Here is a 19,416-nt window from a genome sequence, read left to right as displayed (position 1 = left end):
GTCTGTGGACTTATTCTTCCCCATGCTGAAAGCACTGTGGTCAGCACCTGCAGCTTTAGCCCAATATATCATTTAAAGGATGTGAAGCTATCCATGAGCTGGTTTTGTATGCATTTCCAAACCTGACTATTTTCTTTCTTTAATGGATTGCAAACATTTCTCTGGCTAACACAACTTATTATTACTACATGTCGGGGCTTTTATTGCATAATCTTGGCATCAGCTGCAAAAGGCAAGAGAGTGCTCCCAAAATGTATCTTACACAGAAAAACAAAAAAAGATAGAAGAGGCAATTCCAGCAAAACATCTGTGATGACATATTCAGCCCATTATTTTGTCAACAGTGCAAGTATTTGATGGCATAATAAAAGGATACACTTTGCTTAGCAAAAACATTGAGGGATAACAGCCAAGTTAAATAGGGTGCGATTAAAGGTTTGCTTAACTCGTGGGATTTCATTTCCAGAAAAATAAAAATAGAGCCCTTTTAATCCCTCCTTCCAAGTTCTATTTGTATGCTTTTATTTGGGAGTTAAAAAAATCACTTTAAGAAAAGGGAGAGTATTTTTTAATTTATGTTTCATACCAAAAAAAGTTTTGTAAGTTAATCATAATGGCAACAGAATTCTGAATTGCAAAGGGGAAAAATCAAGCCCACCTGGGAGAAAAGATAATGAGAATTCATCATGTGCAAACTGCTTTGAGGGAAAAAGAGCACAATCCAATTTAAAGCCTCATTTTATATTAGTCCTGTGCACTAATTTTCTGCTTCATTTTATTGACACAATTGATGCTCTATTTCAACACATCTTGGAAATACATCGCAATGAGCATATTTCCTTCTGATACATATTTTTTCCAATAAATACCAAAGAAATGATCATTTATTACAGCATATTTTTCACATGAAAATTGTCTTATATGGTTTTTTTTTCCTGTGGGGTTTTTTTTGCTATATTTCCTCTCTGCAAGCAAATACTGAATTCTAAAATCAAGCCAGTATCGTAGTGTCTATGGCATATTACTACACTGGTAAGCTTGGCATTCCAGTGGTATTTGAGAGTGTCCAGAAGAAACATTTTTTTCTGAGAGGCACATAGCACAGGAAAATAAATGTTGCTGGGGACACACACCAGGAATTTCTATAGCGTCCTGATTTCCAGAAAAGACAGTATAAAAATAAAATAAAAATGGAGGCTTTTGACTGTCCACTAAAGTACAATTGTCACTGTATGCTTTGTAATTTCTGAGCAAATTTCCTCCTTGTAAAGAGCCTGTACACAGCATGCTTGCTTTCTAACTTCTATAGCTGGTCTTAGGAACAAAACTAAACCTTTTTTTAAGGGCGGCATAAAATATTGTACTGGGTTGCTGTTGGGACTCTGGGTCTGTGGAGCTATTTCCAATTCCACAGTTTTACAAATTAATTATTATTTACCTTGGTGTTGTAGATGCTGTAATAAATAACAAGTGACTTGATGAAGATGACAGAGAATGACATTTTTGAGACCACAGTTAAAACTCCAGGGTTCCTAAACTGTACAACAAATGTGATTCTGACAGTAGCTGTATCAGATTTTGGAAAAACTGTTATTTATATTAAACCTCCTCTATTTCAAGTTTTAGAACAGGCTCAGCTGTCCCCTAAAATGGAGAGTAATGCTCTGCTAGAGCGTAGGGTACTGTGCAGCTGTTCCAATGACAAATACCGTAGATAAAGTCACCGTTCAGTTTTCCTGCAGGCAGACAATCCAAAGATCATGCCTCTTCCGGTGCAAAATACAAAGAGAAAAATAGCATTAGATAAACCTTGTTTCCTGGCAGAAATGGCCATAAATTTCTTAGTTGGAAGCCCTGCATAACACCAAGGAAATCCCTAAACAGACACCTGATTTACATTAGTATAAATGAGCACAGAAAGGCTGTCATAGATGTTTTTGTCTTTTCCCTTTTCCTTTCCCTGTGTTGCATATTATGCTTCAAGAATATAGGAGAAATTATTAAAGGTGATTCATCAGATTCCTTTAGATTCAGGTTTAAAGGCAGTCTAACAAAAAGGCACTACAAACTCCCCCCTTATTAGTGCTGGACGTGCCTTTCCTGCAAGGCTGCTTCAAAGCGACACAGTTCTTTACAAAAATGAGAGCTTGGAAATGTTTAAATTTACTTTGTAATTAATTTCTTTTTATGTCTCAGATTCTTACATCTGGTTAATACAGTCCTCAGTTCACGTTTTTATGGACTCACGACAGTTCTGGCCTTCATGAACCTTGAACCTGAAGGTAAACCTCCTGTCATCGGGCACCTGTGGATTCTCTCTCTATTTGCCCTTAATGTTATCTGTTGCTATTCATAGTCTTTTTTCTTTTATTTTATTTTCAGTCATGTGATGCAGTGGTCTAAGTTCAGTACAGAAGAGTCTGTTGGGCTGCCAAAGCCAAAAGACAACCTACAGCAATTCTGAGTGGTGGAAGAGACATAGCAACCTTTGGGATTATTGCTTAGCAACTGCAAACACACAGAGGAGTAAACCAGCCCGGCTCCACAGCAGGTCTGAGAAATCCCTAATTCACTTTAAGATTTTTAATGGTTGAGAACAGATGGGCGTATATTAAATTCCTGTTCACTTGCAAAGCCACTTTGAAAGCGGGAGGAATAAGATCTATTTTGATACCTGCTCCAAAGGTAAGGAAAACAGTTCTTCAAAGCTTCAGAAAGCAAAAGAGAGTCTTTTTAAATTTCAATTGTATTGAAAAGAAGATAATGTATGAAAAGGGTACTGGGCTTTTTGTGATTGGTGAGATAAACGTGCCGTATGAAGCATGTTAGGGAAAGGCAAAACTACTTCTGAGCAGTAGAGCGTCAGAGAGATCGGACTCTGTTTTTGAAAAGACTTTTGTAACTCAAACACTTCCAAAATATTTACCTTGACAAACTTTAGTCTTTCCTAGCCCTGTCCCACCCACCAAAATCCCCTAACAGAATACCAATGAAACCATAAAAATCTTATTTATGAGCAGATTTGGGTTTTGAACAGAAAATGGAGAGATAATCTTTCTGTACCTGCAGGGATTCCAGCAAGAGCATTTCTCTCTCAGAAAAGGAGGCAGGAAAGTGGCATCCTACTAAATAATGAAAAGCTTATCTTGCCTTCAGCTTGAACAAAGGCTTACAGGAAACTTTATATCACATTTCAAATTTCCTGGGTGTTTCTAAAGCTTGTCTCTGTGCACCATGCTTGCTATTATTTGGACAATCAAGCCTCCACTTGGGAATGCCATAGGCCTTGAGAGTTCCGTGTATTATGGGCCAAATTCTCAACTAATGTAAATCAGCACTGAAGTTCACAAGCCAATGGTGTCTTACACAAACTGGAGGTGCATCCCTGTAATCCTCAACAAATTCCAAGTTTCAGGGCCTGATTCTAGCACTCCTTTGTTGTTTAAGTTATGTGCTTTTTGTATGTTCTTCCGTACCCTCTTAGGCTGCTTTATCTGTCCTGCCTTAAAGCAGCGGCCATAGTTCTCTGTGCCCTGCTTCCATTCTTAGAGTTATGCGAATGCCATGGGATTGAGATAGAACAGTCGCACTCAGTTGTTTTTTGTTTTGTTTTGTTCAGAGACATAGAGATACTTATAAACATTTACTAATCCTCAAAATCATCCTAACAAATGGTTGAGAGCAGTGTAGAAAATATATTCATCGTCATTCAGAATCAGCCACCTCATAAAGCAGAGTGCAGTTGTCACTTTAACATTGCACAGAAACTGCAGAGCGGTCTCATAAAGGATGTTAAAAAATAGCATAAGTATTTGAAACTCCAAGAACAGTTTATTTTGGCACAACAAAACCAGTTGATTTGGAATGTGACCAGAACATTTGGTTAACACCCTGCTTTGAACCAGAAAGAGTCTGGTTTTACAGCTTATTGAAAGAAACTCACCTAACAAAGGAAGAATTTGACAGGGTTGACAGGTTTCCCTTTCTACCATTATAAATCTGGACTCCTTTACAGCTCATGTCCTTTGGTGGCAAAACCAGCTACCATCTTAAAACTTGCTGTGTGGGTCAGGCAGGCAGCTTGAGCCATAAATCCATCTCACTCCTGAGCAGATAATCATCTTTGAAAACAAATTACTAGAGGATGCCAACAAGCCCATCGAGAAAACAGACATAGAAATTTAGTGCTGTGAAGTATCCTACCTATCCAAGCAATATTTGGACTCAAACAATGGTTATGAACCAGAAGGTCAACATATTAGTAATTACATTTGTGTGCCAGGAGGGCTGTAGATCACATTTATGAGTTTCCTGGAAGGCTGGACTCTCTTCAGAACAGCTACAAATGCTTAAACACGAAGAGCAAACCATATCAAAAGCAACGGTATCGCTATGGATACTGAAGGGCCTTAGCGCAAAGCACTTTTAAATAAGAGCTTGAGAAGGATAGTGTGGCAGCAAGTTCAGAGTGGAGTTTCACCTTTAATTTGGAAAGGCGTTAGACTCCCTCTATTAATATCACCCTTCCCTTGCTGTCATTTAACACTGAGCTGGTTTTTTTGCAGCATGCAGGTGATTTGGATCAAGTAGTTGGGCAACATTGTGCTCTGTTCTGTATGTATAAGTCCCATTACAGATGCAGTTATGCGTGGAGACATACAGCAATAGTTTTCAAATTGTGCCTTGTGAGCAATTCAGTTTCTTCCTGATATTTCACAGAATGAACATTTTGAGAAAAAAACAGTGATGTTTGGGAAATTGTGAAAGGAGATACTTGCAACTCTCTGTAGGTCTGTCTTTTACAGAATAATCTACAAGATCAAGTGCTTGTGAACAGCTTAATTACAAAGTTCATGGCATAGAGTTTCCGTTTCTGTAGGAGCTCTGCTGACCCATACACCTGTGTCCTCAATACCTTAACAAAATGTCCAGAGGAAAAAATAGCTGCCAATAGCTGTTGAAATTAAGTAGTCTGTGGAACAAGCTTCCTCACTGTTTTTCACAGATACAGAAAAGATGAAGCAGAAGGTGACATGTAGAGAAATCTTGCTCCTAGGCATCTGGTATTTTCCATTACTTGCTTCCTTTCTCTTATATCCACTGGATTTCCTGGAGGCATGCAAAGGGAGCTAAACAGAAATAATGATACCAGGGGTAAGAGGAATCCACTGGTTAGAACTGAGGGGACAAGACTTCCAAGCACTGTTCACCGCTTGGTTTCTGAGTCTTGAAGTGACTGGGAATTAATCACTTCTCTTCTGTGTCTCAGTTTCTTCTCCCATAAGAAAGGAACACACTTATTTAGTTGCTCTGTCTCCAAGGGCTGTTGTGATACATAATTAATCTTTATAAATCATTTACTGATCTTTGAAGTAAAGGGGTTGTATTTATTTAAGAGTGCAGAGCAGCAGTAACAGAATAAGAGAGGAACATAGAAAAAAGAATATTAGATAATTCCTAACTATAGACTTACTTCCTGTGTCATCTGCTAGGACACTGCTGCATCTTTTGGCATTATGTAACATGCTGCTTTTTTTCCTGTGTCACAGTGATTGAGGTATGGCTGCTCAGCCAGAAGCAACAGCCCAAACTGCAGATCTAAACCATCCCAAACTTGGAGGTAAGAATATGACTGCCACAGAAATGAAGAGAAATCAAGGGACCGATGAGCTGCCGTGTCTTAGTAATTATGCTCCGTGGAAAAAGTGTTTTTATGAAAAGGTACAGCAGAGGTGTCTGGGTCTGCAGGAGTCAAAGGTGAAGATGACTCGTGCCCAAAAGGCAAGAGAAGAAAAGGTAAGAAAGAGAGAACCCTGTGACTGGCTGTCCAAAGAGTGGTTCAGTGAAGAGAAAGAGTCACTAGATACTTGCATCTATTTGCTTGACAAACTCCTGCCTACATTAATCCCAGGAGTGGAAAAACTGTTAATGGAAGTGGAAAGAAAGAATGTGCTTGCACCAGGCAAAGAACCAACCAAATTTAACCCCATTAATTTTCTTGGAGAATATCTGATGAGACATAACCCTCAGTATGGTATTTCTACAAAACCAGGCCCGTACCTGAGAGGAATGAAGATGGTTACAGAGGAGCTAAAAACTGAGATGCCAGGCACAGCATCAGAGAGGTGAGAGAGTTGTAAGTGTGACTGGTCACAAGACCAGAGCTGGTGTCTTGGTCTCTGTTTTACAAAAGGAATGGTGTGACAGCAGCGTGGCTGGCAAAGGGTCGAGCACAATGAACCTTGTGGAGTACAGTGCCAGAGATGGCAGTTGTCTCTCATAAAAACTTGAGAAGTGGGACAAATGCCAGAACATGTCACACAGAATGAAACACTAGTTATTCCTGTTTAAGGCAATATTCTGCCCTTTACAAGTACATAATTTCTCTTTAGACTCTATCTTAATTACATATGTGGAATGCAAACTGCTTTCAAACCGGTCTAGGTTAGTGGTAGCAGTTCTTTAGGACAAGTGTTAGTATCAAAAGTCTGTGGACTCTTCAGATCATTTCTGCTATATTCTTTCAAACTTAATAAAGAGATAACCTTCTTTTCCTCCTTCAGGATGATTTGTCTTGACCAAACCAACAACGATACTGTCCTGGCGCATCATAGAAACTCCTTCTCCTGGGATTTTTACTTTAGCCTTTCCTTTCAGATCCTTCTTTCCTTTTAAAGTAGAAACTGTTTTTTATTTTATGTTGCTTATTTGCGGGGTGTGTTCTGGGATGCTTGCTTTAGTGTAATATTTAATGACTATTGGAAGGGGGTTCCATGGCATCTTACAATATGCTAAGGTCAGAATGTGAGCGCATTAGGTGAACAATAATGCTGTCATTTTAATTGCTTTATTCAGAAAAATATAGAGGTGAACATTTGTGGTTATAGATGACCCAGAGGTGACTGTGAATGATGTCAAAATTACTCATTCACTACTAGATCACTTTATTCTATATCTGTGTTTGTAGAATAATGACTTCTATTTGAATGGCTGTCTCTTCTATTTGCATAAATAGTACATACAGCTTGAAAATTGGTTTCAGGATTTCAGTGTCAGGAATTAGGGAAGTAAAATGTTGACATGTCTTATGCATAAACTCCAAATTAAGATAATTGAAATTCCCAGTATTATAATGAATAAAAGAATATGTTAAATCTCTCTCTACCACTCTGAGTTTCTGTCTCTACATTTCCAGTCCACATGCTGTTACAGTGCATAGGAACATGCCTTGTGTGAATACAACTAAAGCAGTGTGATAAGTGAGTTTCATGCGGTCACTTGTCTCCTTTTTCCCCACAGATAAAAATAATTATAACTGACTGATCATGGTCAGTGTGTAAGAGCTCAGATTCTTGGCTTTTCTTCATAAGCAGACACACAGTAGTACAACCAGAGTTGGTAAAAGACTTTATTCTAGTTTTTATTTTTTAAATGCTGGTCCACTGAAACAAATGATTTGGTGAAACATCATCTTTTTCAGTGAGCTTTCACTCAAGCACAGACTGTTGTGGGGGGTGTTTAGGATTCCAGCCGTGCCACACCTTTGCTTTGAGAACTGTTTCACCATTCATATTGCTTCACAGCGGGAAACCTGGATGCAGGAAGTTCAGGACCATATCTCATTTTTATTTTGCAAAAGAAATTGAATTAAAATACATCAAATTTCCTGGGGTTTGGGGGTTTTTTGTTTGTTTTATTTTATATCCCCCCCCCCCCCCCCCCGCTAAAATACTCTTAGCTTTCATTGTGAAACAGAGCTTATTTCTGAAGAGGTCAGATTGTCCTGTGGAATGCAAAATATTGGCTACCAGTGAAGTTTTATCTTGGTCTTGTCTGTTAAGTCCATGTTTACATTTGGAGACAGGTTCTCAATTTGTAGCTATCAGAGCTGATGCAAAGGAAGTGACTATCAAGACTTGCAGAAATCAATCTCTCCGGAGACAGCACTGCCACAGGGGTTTACATAGCCATATCTGTAGCGTGTTTTGCATATCCACTGGTAGTAGTATCATGGGATTTGCATTCTCAGCAGCTCAGGATTTACATATTTGTGATGGCTGTATTGTGGGATTTGCATAGGATTCTTAAACCTCAGCAGCACAGAGGATTTTACTGACACCATGGAGCGCTGAGACTCCTAATGTGAGTCACTGGCTTTCTAAGCAGGAAAAAAATGTTACAAGAGAAATGCCAGTCTGTGCTCAAAATCTCTCACATAAGTGCCAGAAAGATGAGGAGTGAAATTCTGGCCCCAATGAAGCTCCCAGGAGGCTCGACATTCCCTTCAGGAAAGGCAGGATTTCACCACGGATTCTTCTCTAAAGCTTACCAGTCCCCAGTGAGCTCACTCAGGCTTCCTCCGGTCTCTCCTTAAGTGCCACCTGGCTGGGAGTCAAGGCATGCAGGAGAACAGATGGGAGAAATTCCTTATCCAAACAGATTGATACCTGAAACAGAGACTTTTATTTGTCCAGGGATGTAGTCCTTCAGTCTGAGTCACCCATCCTTGTGTGGGAGTTAGGCGGCTGTCTTCCTGAAGAAACATGTTTCATTCTGCAGGAAGAAGTCACCCTTCCTGCCATCTCATCTTTTCTGGAAATGTCTAATACTGAAATGAGCCCACTTTGAAATGAGTGCGCAGCACTGTTACAGCCTGTTTTGCCGTTATTGTCTAGAGGGGGAACGTTGTGTCCCACAGCAGGGACACCAGGCAGAGGATGCAGCTGCCTGGTGGATTAGGACCCTAGAAATAAATGCAAAACTGCAGCAGAGTGCAGGTGCAGCACGCAATGTAACTTGTGCAGAGCACTGCCCGAATTAATCACCAGAGCACCTTGGCAACTCATACATGGCCCTAGCTCTGCTTTCAGCTTGCAGACCGCTCCTGAGGAGGAGCTGCAGCTAGAAATGGTCTGGATTTCTCTTTCTGTCTGTAGCATATATTGGAGAAAAATCTGTTAGTCCATTTAGCTTGGTATGTGCTCCATATCTCCTCTTTGCTGTGTCTGTGAAGGAGTCAGAAGAGAAGAAATTATTTTACCCTTCCCTTGCTACCAAAGTGCCTGAGGCTGAACTGCCTCAGCAGGCACTTGTGCAATGCCCACGACTGATTAAGGAACCCAGTTATTCATTAAGAAACCTCTGTGATAAGTGGTCATGAAGAACAAGTACCTACTGATAAAACTGTGACTGTGATCCAAGTGTATCGCTGTAAGATGTTAAATGGGCCTTTCTATTCATTAAAGAAAATATTGTTTTATAATTTCTAGGATAACCCCATAGGAACGGAAGAGAGCAGGGACAGGATCAGCCCATCTTCACAATATGTGAAACGCGGGGGAAAGAAGGGAGCAGAAATTTTTAGTTAAAATGTAGTTTCTGGACTAGTGTGTTCTCAGGTATGGAAGAGGGGTGGTTCCCCTTCCTCTGAGTAGCTATAGAGGGTTAAGTGAGAGCCGCAGAGGTGAGCAGGGCAGCTGTCCCAACGCAGAGAGATTCCAGCAGCCTCCGGGAGCGGGAACTGTTCTCCCCATGTGAACTGAGCCTTTGGCTTTAAGCGTTTTGAACTTCCGAAAGGCTTTTTTTTTTTTCCCCCATTTCATAAATGAACAAAGTCAAAACCAAAGCAGATGAGTTCTACAGGATCAATTTTATTTAGTTCTTTTGTTGTGCAAAATGGAGGATTGGGAAAAACATGGCTGGCTGATTGGAGAAGCAAAGAAAACGGAAGGAAAAGGAAAGGGAGATACTTTTAGTTCAAGCTTGTAAACTCTGTGTGTTCAAAATGACGGAGAGGTTGGCATATTATCCCTGTCCTAAGGCAGTAAGGACTTTATTGTGTGAGACCGCTTAAGAAATTTCACTGAACATTGTTCTTTGCCAATGAAGTGCTCCTGTGAAATGGTACTTAGGCTTTGAGATAAATGCATACTGAGGCAATTTTGTTGGTAAATAAGGTGTAGCAAAATTAGTCACCTGTGTTCCTGCTAAAATTGAAAGAAAATTGAAGGACATTTACACAATAAATTATTAATGCCATTATAAATGTGAAGGTAAAATTTATCACTGCTGAAACTACTCAAAGTAGGAGAGCTGTACAGATGATTTTCCCTTAAATGTCCTCTGTATACTCTACAGGAGGCTCTCTCCACATGCACGTATCTGCCACTCAGAGGTTATTTCTTCAGATTCATAGTTATACTAGATTTCGGGAGATGATAAATGTCAGCATATAAATACTCTCACCTCCATGGAGCTGCCCTCTGAAAACACAGATTATTAATATCTAGTCCAATAGTCACACTGGTAATTTTGTGCCCCAAGCATCACATATTTCTTTGGAAAAAAATCTGCTTGTACTAGGACAAGGATTCCTTTCCTTTTGTTTTTCAGGGTAGGCTTAATCTATCTTAAATATGTTTACAATAGTATCTTTCTAAACCATATTCCCATGTCCTACAGGCTGGCGAGGATGAGGTCTGAGGCAAAGAACAAGCGTGAGGAGAGGGAGCAGGTGGACAATATGAAGTCTCGGGTGAAAGAGATGAGAAAGGAGGCGCTGGCAATTCAGTTCAAAGAGTGGACAGTGGATGTCAGTGGCAGAATACCGGTTGCACTGGTAACTAAGGATGATCCTTGCTAACACACTGCTATGATTGTTCCAGACAGGAGGAAAAGGAATTTTGTGACAGTGCCGTCTGCCCTGGCACAGCAGCATGTGGCACAAGGATGGGTAATGGCTCTGACATCCTTCGGGGCCAGGGTGCAGGTCGCTGTCTACCACGTAGCCTCACCCTGATTCCCCACGAGCACACGGAAGGATTGCGATGCATTCTCCATAGAGGTCCTGGGAAGCTAAGTGCCCCGTAAGGTGCTCAGACACTCCTGACGTTGTTGGATACATACCTCATCACTGGATGTCCTTCTCTGCAGCTGGTTATCCCTCAGAATCCCCTTAAAAAGGTCCGGGGCAGCCACTCTTGCTCTCCTGTGGCCTCCGTTAACTCTTCTTTCTGCCCCTGTGTCTCACACAAATTGATACTGCAGCTCATAAAAGATGAGATTTGCAGTAATTGTAATACATCTCATGGTACAAGCATCTTTCTTACAAGTCACACAAGGCCCCTAGGAAATTGTCCTGTGGTTACACACAGCACAACATAGACAAGGTCTACATTTAACAGGGCCCACCTATGTGTGGTAAGAAGCATTGCTGGCCTGTAAGACTAATTATTCCAGATGATTTATTTTCGTAATTGCCTACTGTTGTCTGCATGAAACAGGCCTTTGACCATTACCTTGATTTGTAGGTTCAGAGTGCCTTGAGGTCTTTTCCAGATGTCATTGCTTCTTCACCCACAGAGGTGAGAAAAGGTAAATTTGTGATGTGTCTCCTTTAGTTTTATATGTGGTCTGAATTCTGATGCAAACTGTGAGCAAACAGTGAATGGATTTGATAATAGAGAAAGAATCTCTAAGGGTAGTTACATCAGCTAGGATACTAACCACAAATCTTCAGACAGATTGGAAAGAGACTGAACCACCATGTGGTTCATTAATATGATCCTGAAAAGTATGGAAAGAAGCTTAAAAAAATCTTTCCGAGATGTAGAAAGATGAGATGCAGGCTCTTTCCACTTACATCCTGCATTAGCCAGACATTGCCATGTGCTTGTCATGATTTTTAAGAATCACTGTAACAACCTCCCTCATCTACTCTATCCCACCATGTTCCTTTTCTCATGGGAGGTCCTGGAAGTCCCATGGACAGCTTGGCACACTGGGAGGTGTGGAGGAAAGGTAGGATTGAAAAAAATGAAAGCCTGACAGTGTTGTTACCTTTTATGGTTTCAGGGAAAATGCTGCGGCTTACCTAACGCTCCACCAAAGCACACATCTTTGTGTTCCCTTTGCCAGTCCCAGGCATGCCAGTGACACACTGCGCAGTGGCACTCGGCACAGAAAGGATTTCCGTAATTCCCGTCCGCTCTACATAGCTTACACTTGACCTCCCCGAATAATGATTGAATAGATAGACCCAGGAACATTGAAGTGGCAACATACAGCCTGCTGCCAGCCCTTTACATCGATAGCCTGTAATGATCATCGATAATAACAAATCTGCCTTTGCTGGAAGATGGGATGATAAGCAGGGACCCTCCGGAGTGCATTCCTGCTTGCTGCTGGAGTCACCTCTGTCTAGAGCTTGCCCTTGCTCAGCCCTTTCTATATTACAGAATTGTTCCTCTGAGTAACCATCCTATATTGGTAGTACGTTGTGCAAATGCCAAACGCAGCCCTCGTGCTCCTGCTGTGGTGGCTGTGGTTCTCCAGTGTGGGCGCATACTGGGATGGGAGATTGAGAAGGGAGTGTCTGTCCAGATGCTCGCTCTGCAGATGCTGGAAGTGCTTTATGTCAAATTTCACTAACAGTGCACCTCCATTTCTTAATCTATTTCATTTAATAGCATCCAATAAGCATTAATGGAACATTAAGCTTTGTTTTATAGTTTAATAATGTACAGTTTAGGAATGTCTTAAGCAACAAGAGATAAATGCATTCTGCGATTAATTTTCTCTTTATTCCTGATATATTGTAGAAGAAGAGAAAAATAATCCCAACAGAAATAGTATGTCTGTGCTCAAAGACTGCATTCAGAAATCTGTGTGGCCATTTGACAAACCTTCTCAGTTCCATTATAGCAGCCCAGAAGCTGACCAAAAGATAGTTTTGAATATCATAATCAGTAAAAATATTCCCACAGAGCTTCTTGGGAAAATTGCTGACTTTCAGATTCCACTCTTGCAAAGCAGAACCCATGTCCCCAGAATTTTAAGGCTGTTTCATCTGTTAAATAAAAAATAATTTCTTCCCTCAATAATTAGTTGTAAGTACTGTTAAGATCATTGCAATTTGCACCATATGTCAAGAATAAATATGACCATACAGTTCTGAATAAATAAGTGCAGATTCTCAACAAGAGAAATATGTAAGAATGAAATTTAGATAGCCTCTATACGGTCAGATGCTTCAGCTATTGTGTAGGATAACCTCAAATAAATGTAATCCAACATGAGAAGAAAGTTAATGTAATGTAACAGTGTGCAAAAAAAATGTGTACAATACGCAAAACTGCAACTGTTTGCTTTCTAAACCAATATCCCTTCATTTTTTACTAGGCATCTATGACAGGAAGCTGGAAATCGTAGACACATTGGAAAAAAAAGTAAACATAGATGAATTCACAGAGGTGAGAAATGAAATAAGAGCACCTGATTCAGAATATGATGTTTATCACAAAGTGGTAGCATCTCCCTGGGGACAGCTAGATGAGTAAGTGAAGGGCTTCACTTCTCCAGCATCCCAGGTAACTGGTTGTATCAGGACATTTCGTGTTCCATCTCTGCACCCATCCTGTGCTGTCACAACGCTTTCATTCTGGCCAGCAAGAGGGAAGTATTTTGCTTTTCTCAGAGCTGCAGCCTGTGCCCTTTTCTAAGTTGCTCTTCGAAGCAGAGGGTGTCAGGCCATCCCTCTCAGTCCCATTCCAGAATGCCAAAGCCCTGAATCACTTGTGAATTCAGATTTTGTATTGGTTGCTCAAGGGAGGTTCAGTGTCCCAATATAACCTGAGGTAATTAGTACTGTCCCCAAAGTGTTGTTATTTCTGATTGAGTTCTATTAAACTAACAAGTGATGAACTGGGATGAGAAGCTCTTCCCATTTTTGTCCTGACCTATTACTGCCCTGAACCATAATGAAACTGCAATGAGTGTCATAAATGCGTGAGAAGCATAACCAGGCTGAAAAATACACAGTTTTAAAATCAAAAGCTGTCATTGAGAAACATCAGAAGTGGGTTTTTAACTCACCAAAACCAATAAATGTAGTTGGAAGTTTCACCCCATTACTCTACTCTTCATCAATTTGAAAACAACCAAATCAATTCAAACTATATTTACTGAAAAACTCTCCGGGCCAAGATTTGCCAGCCATTTCTACCTATGACAGAGCTAAATGTTATGGGATTTGCCAGCCATTTCTACCTATGACAGAGCTAAATGTTATGGCTGGGTAATTAAACCTGTGAAAAGGGATGTTTAGAATAGAAATAATGACAGACCCTCAATTGCAGCAGTGCTAGTGGGTGCTGTTACAATAATGAAAACCAGAGTATAAAGCAGCTGTGCAGAGACTAATTTCAAGCAACCATGTGTGATTTTTGTGCCTTCTTGGCTCTCAGGAGACTCACATGTTCGGTATTTTGCAAAGAGATGCATTTTTATGATAACTTGTTGAAGGCTTTTTTAAGCATGAAATGAGGTATTTTTAAATTTAACCTCAGAATAACTGCATTTAATTAAGAAGACTATTGCAGATAATGGGAGCCCAGAGAATTGCTTTTGTCACTGAAATGAAGCATGAATCCATAACCCCTATGGTACATGTATAAGCACTGAATGAATTCATGCTCCATTAGCATTAGAAAAATGTTTTAAAATATATTTTGTGTACTCTTTATTTTAATTCAATTAAAGATATGACAACAGAGATCAGAAATACAAAAGATACAGACTGTCAAGCTGTCTGATTTCCCAGCCAGCACAACATTGTTGTCATATTTTCTGATGCTTTTTCCAGTCCGGTTTTAATTGAATCAAATGATGAGGCTTTCATCACTTCCCTTGGGAACTGTTCCATAATCACAGGCCTTGCTTTCAGGACAGGGCTGTTTCTAATCCTCAGCTACAATTTACCTTTGTTCATCAGTTTGCATCATCCACCAAAACCAGAAGGAGAGATGATCTTTCTCCACGCTGGTCTAGGCCCCTTCACATGTGGAAAGCATTGCTTTTTAATGGACCTTAAAATTAAATGGTGCTTTTTCTTTTTTTTTTTCCCTCCTTGAATTCAGTGCAGCTTTGGGTTACTTAAAGGCTGTTAAAAAATCAGTAGAGAGACCTCACACATTGTTGTTGTTGGGTTTGGGGGTTTTTTTTCGGACATGCAAAACAGTGGATGTTGAATTTTTACATCCTTCGTGACAAGCTCACGGGGTCGTTTATATTAAAAGCATTTAAATCCCAGAGACCAGTCCTTAATAGTTTATTTCACAGGCTTTGTACTCTAACATGCAGAACCCCCAGCAGTCTGACACAAAGCTATTGACATCAAGGGAAATACTCACATTGCCTTTATAGGGTCAGAATCAGGCTTTAAAGGTTTATTTTTCATGATTGCATGTTGCTTACTCGATTTCTGTTGAGATCAGCAGGAATAAAAAGCAAAGATCCATCGTTATTGATGATAATGTGTTCACAAACCACAGCGAGGTCTCACACTGGATAGCAAGACGGAGGTGTGCCAGCTTTCTTCTGATGGGTGTCAAAATCTCTTGGTTAATAATAAATAAATGTATGCTTATTATGTGTACAGTACTTTACACAGTAGACTGCTTTACACACATCAGCTAAGAAAAGCTTATGACTCTACGATAGTTCCTCCTGCCCACATAGCTGAACATACGCTTCTAAAAATTTTTCTGTGGAGCTGTTAGACAGCAGTATTAATACACAAGTCTTTGGATGTGTCATCAAGATGACATACAAAATAACAAGCTGCTTGTCCAACCTGCCTCCTCCCAACTGCTGCCATCTTTAAGGTTCATCTGTCACAGGACTCCGGGTTGTAATAGCTCTGAAAAGCTAGTAGATACACATAGCCCTAGATCTGCCACCATCACTCCAACCCACCTACGTCCTCTCTTTTTATGCTGAAATGCAGAAAAGCCACACACAGCGTTTGGAGTTCTTCTTTCCCACCAGCCACCCCTCAGGCCATTGACTGCTGCTTTTCTGCTCCTCCTCTCTTCTCCACTTGTCCTGTATGCTTGGAAATTATGCAATATAGACATGAATAATAATAGCCTAATATTTCAGTTCCTTAATGTCTGTGCGGCATTTCAACAAGTCCAAGATGTTCTAGCACTTAATGTCAGGTATCCATACTCTAAAAATGGGATAACGGGAAACACTGTGTTTTGCAAATTCCTCCTTTTACCTGTATGGGCTGTATGTTACTGTGGCTGGCTCCAGAAACCTGCTGTAGTAATTCAGCACAGGCTTTGGGATTGTGGTTTGTTCTGATGGCCATTATTATTTATGTCATGCACACCACATTTTTAGAACCATATTGCTTTTGCTCATAAAAACCACATGGCTATAAATCCAAAGTGTTAAAGTGTCTCCAAGGCTAGAACTTAAAATAAATCTTGAGTCAGTAGTATTCCCAGTGTCAGAGGACTTAGGTGACAGCAGGCTCATTTTCAAAAGGTTCTTTCCTTTTTTTATTGCATCCAGACTGGTTCTCTAAACATTGAAATTGTGGGCAATGGTCATTTTGTGGCATTAGAGAGTTGAGTGACTGTCAGCTCTGCAAAAACTAATGGCTCCAAATGCCTCCTTGGGAGTAAAGTCAGGAATACTAAATGCTGCAGAAAACCATGGAGAACTTATATCCTCCCTGAGATAACCTAGCTTAAGCAAGGCCATTTCATAGGAGGGGTTCTGATCCTGCATCCTTGAACCACTGAGCATGACAAGTGACCTCTGGGCCAAGAAAGGAACTGTTCAATAGGCGTTTGTGCAGTGCCCAGCGCAGCAGGGTCCCAGGTCTGCTTGGAGAATATCGCTGCTTCTGAAAGAAAGAACAAAGTAGGCAGTGTAGCATCCATGCACCAAGTTTGCATTATGTTAGCAGATGAAACTACAAGTTCACATGTATTTCACTGCATGCAATAGATTTTTTAAAGTTCACATAAAGGTGAAAATACTTGAAGAAAGCTAACCATTTACACTGCTGCTTTCTCTCCATAGTATGTCCATTCCTACACAGAACATTTTTCAAATGACATGTTCCAAAAAGTCCTGAAGCATCTCTGTCAGTGCGCTGATGACTTCCAGGAAGCAGTAAGACATGATATGTGGAGGCAGATGTTTACTGATCTCTTCCTAGATTGTGATTATGCAAAGGTAAGCAAAGCAGCTCTCAACCTAATTTCAATATGGTGATGCTTCCAGTTTGGTATTTCTCTGGGTCACTGCCTTCTTTTTAGTCTTCATGACTCCAGATACTCTCTTTGTGCTTACTCAGCATTATTTTAGAGGACAATAGCTGCTGCAATGTCTTCAAATTCATAGTTCTTAGACACAGAAATAGCCAATACCCTATAAGCCGATGGCTAATTAGAAACTCAATGACCTAATGTGATGACTCGGGGCTGAAGTTTGATGATTCGGGAGAAGAAATTAACCATGAACTTTACTACTTCTGGTCATTACCTGTTCCCACAGCACGTTCAGAATGTTTAGGTGCTAATTCGTCTATTCAGCCGTACTTCAGAAAAGATAACCTGATATAGACTGACCTTAACAAATGTGCACATTACTACAATAGTAACATATATTGCGTTAATTATGTTGCATTAATTTATACGCCTTTAGGGCTTCTATCAATAAATCTCATAATAGATTAAATTTAAAATGCAAAATAATCTATCTTTACAACCTCACTGAGAAAAGTACTGTGAACTTCAGCCACAGTTTATAGACAGGAAATTAAAATACAATGAGTCAGTTACAGAGCTGGAAATGGAACTCAAAAGCCGTAATTTGGTTTTCAGCAGCTCTAAACTCTATCTATCATCCTCTGGATACACCTGCATCCCCATTTAAAGAAAAAAAAAGCTAGACTTATTAGAAAACCTGTAAATAGTAGGAGCTGAATAATCAATGGCATAAAATGTTGCTGAAAACTTGGGCTTCATTCAAAAAGTATGGTGCTTGTTATGAGTAGCCTCAGTTAGCCACTTGCTGGCTACTACACAGCAAATGGTTGCCATAATCTTACAGTTTTCTCCCCTACATAAATTACATATTCCACCCAGCACTCCTCTAGCGATGTTTACAGCATGCCTACCCAGAATGAACTGTGCTCTACAATGTCATGCTAATAATGTCATTACCTCTAAGAGAATGGAATTACAGAGCACGTTTCAACACCAATGGTGTGTTTTAGAGAATAGCAGGCAAGCTGCTGTTTCAGGCATGAAGAAAGAAATGTGTCTACTTCTCAGTTAGAAGACATTTCATTTTCCTATTGCTCTGTCAAGAAGCACTATGATGGATCCTCCTGGGTAGAGCAATATATAAAGCCAAGTCCTATCTTTGCCATGCATTTTGAAAGGATCCCTTCTTTCCCCTTCATGTTTTAATGTGACTTTCTTCCTATTATTTCTGTGGCAGTAATCACCATCTCCATGCTACTAATCCCAGTGGAATCTCAGAGGCAAAGAGCCAAAAATGCTAGCACAACATAACAAGAGTGAGCAGCTATCAGCACAGACACCATCACTGCCCAGAAAAAAATGATCAGAGCACAAACATGGTTGCTGTTTCGAGCCACTGAGGTAGCCTTGCTCTGCAAATGGAATTCTCTAAACTGCAGCGTGGACCATGCAGTTCTTTTAAACCTGACCTGGTTTCTTTTGTATAGCTCTAATAAGTCCTGCCGTGCTGTACCCACAGAGGAGATAAAAGATGCAAACTAACCCAAGGACTTCTGCCACTTGAATGTGATCCATTACCTGTAGTACTCAGTCTGCAAAACACAGCAAAGCAGTTGTTTCAGTTCCTAATTTACATTCGTTTGGTAGCAGGCAGTAATTCCAGTCTGCATGGTGAGTGTGGCTGGCTGCCTCAGTGAGTTGCAATTAGGGCTGGGGAGCTGAGAAAGCAGTGTTTAAATTACAGTCAAATTAGAAGGTATCCACATGATCATTATTATCATTTCAAATGCATGCATCCAGAAGGATGGCAGCTCAGCCAGAACAGCCTGGACTATACAGGGAAGCAGAAACTTTCCAAGACGCTACCAGAACGCTGTTGAATTGCTGCTCTATTGCCCCAAAAGGCAATAGCTCTGTGAATTTTACACTTATTGTCTCTCTGTGCTCACATGTATCAACTATAGTTTCTTTTATACATTATAACAGAATCTGCATTAATTTTCAGGGACGTTTTAAGCCTAGGATCTTTAAAGGTAACTGAATTTAGTCAGAAATCAGTTTTCAAACTAATGACATTTGAGACACTTCTGATTACCTTTCTTGCGGTAGAGCAACAACAAAGTCTGCTTTCTCATGACCTTTTCTGAGTGTCTGTTCTTCCCATCTTGCTCACTGACAAGCATATTGCGGTGTTTGAGATACACACATCACATTTCCAGAAAAACAATCAAGCGGTTAAACACTGACCTATCACTGATTGAGTGGCAAGTCTGGTTTAGTCTGTGTTGCTCAAGGAATTACTCACAGATCACAGAACGTTGCTGAAAACAACTGAGAATCGTCACCTGCC

At 40.3% G+C, this 19,416-nt stretch overlaps 1 protein-coding gene across 6 annotated transcripts in view; it reads left to right on the top strand.

Annotated features, from left to right (window-relative positions):
* Positions 1-19,416, top strand: part of EFCAB5 (EF-hand calcium binding domain 5) — a 41,921-nt gene that overhangs the window by 3,143 nt on the left and 19,362 nt on the right. Inside the window, exons 2-9 of one of the 6 annotated variants that reach the window (XM_054847263.1) lie at positions 2,197-2,282; positions 2,383-2,551; positions 5,550-5,620; positions 6,053-6,125; positions 10,462-10,618; positions 11,310-11,373; positions 13,180-13,250; positions 16,876-17,031. In XM_054847263.1, the coding sequence (XP_054703238.1) occupies positions 5,560-5,620; positions 6,053-6,125; positions 10,462-10,618; positions 11,310-11,373; positions 13,180-13,250; positions 16,876-17,031 (582 nt within the window). In that variant the 5' untranslated portion in view covers positions 2,197-2,282; positions 2,383-2,551; positions 5,550-5,559. The other 5 variants (XM_054847265.1, XM_054847261.1, XM_054847264.1 and 2 more) reach the window with 5 other exon arrangements.

Source organism: Grus americana, chromosome 19, assembly GCF_028858705.1.
Source record: "Grus americana isolate bGruAme1 chromosome 19, bGruAme1.mat, whole genome shotgun sequence".
NCBI classification, from domain to species: domain Eukaryota; kingdom Metazoa; phylum Chordata; class Aves; order Gruiformes; family Gruidae; genus Grus; species Grus americana.
Note: the sequence above shows the minus strand (reverse complement) of the source record. Positions and strands in the feature narration are given on the sequence as shown.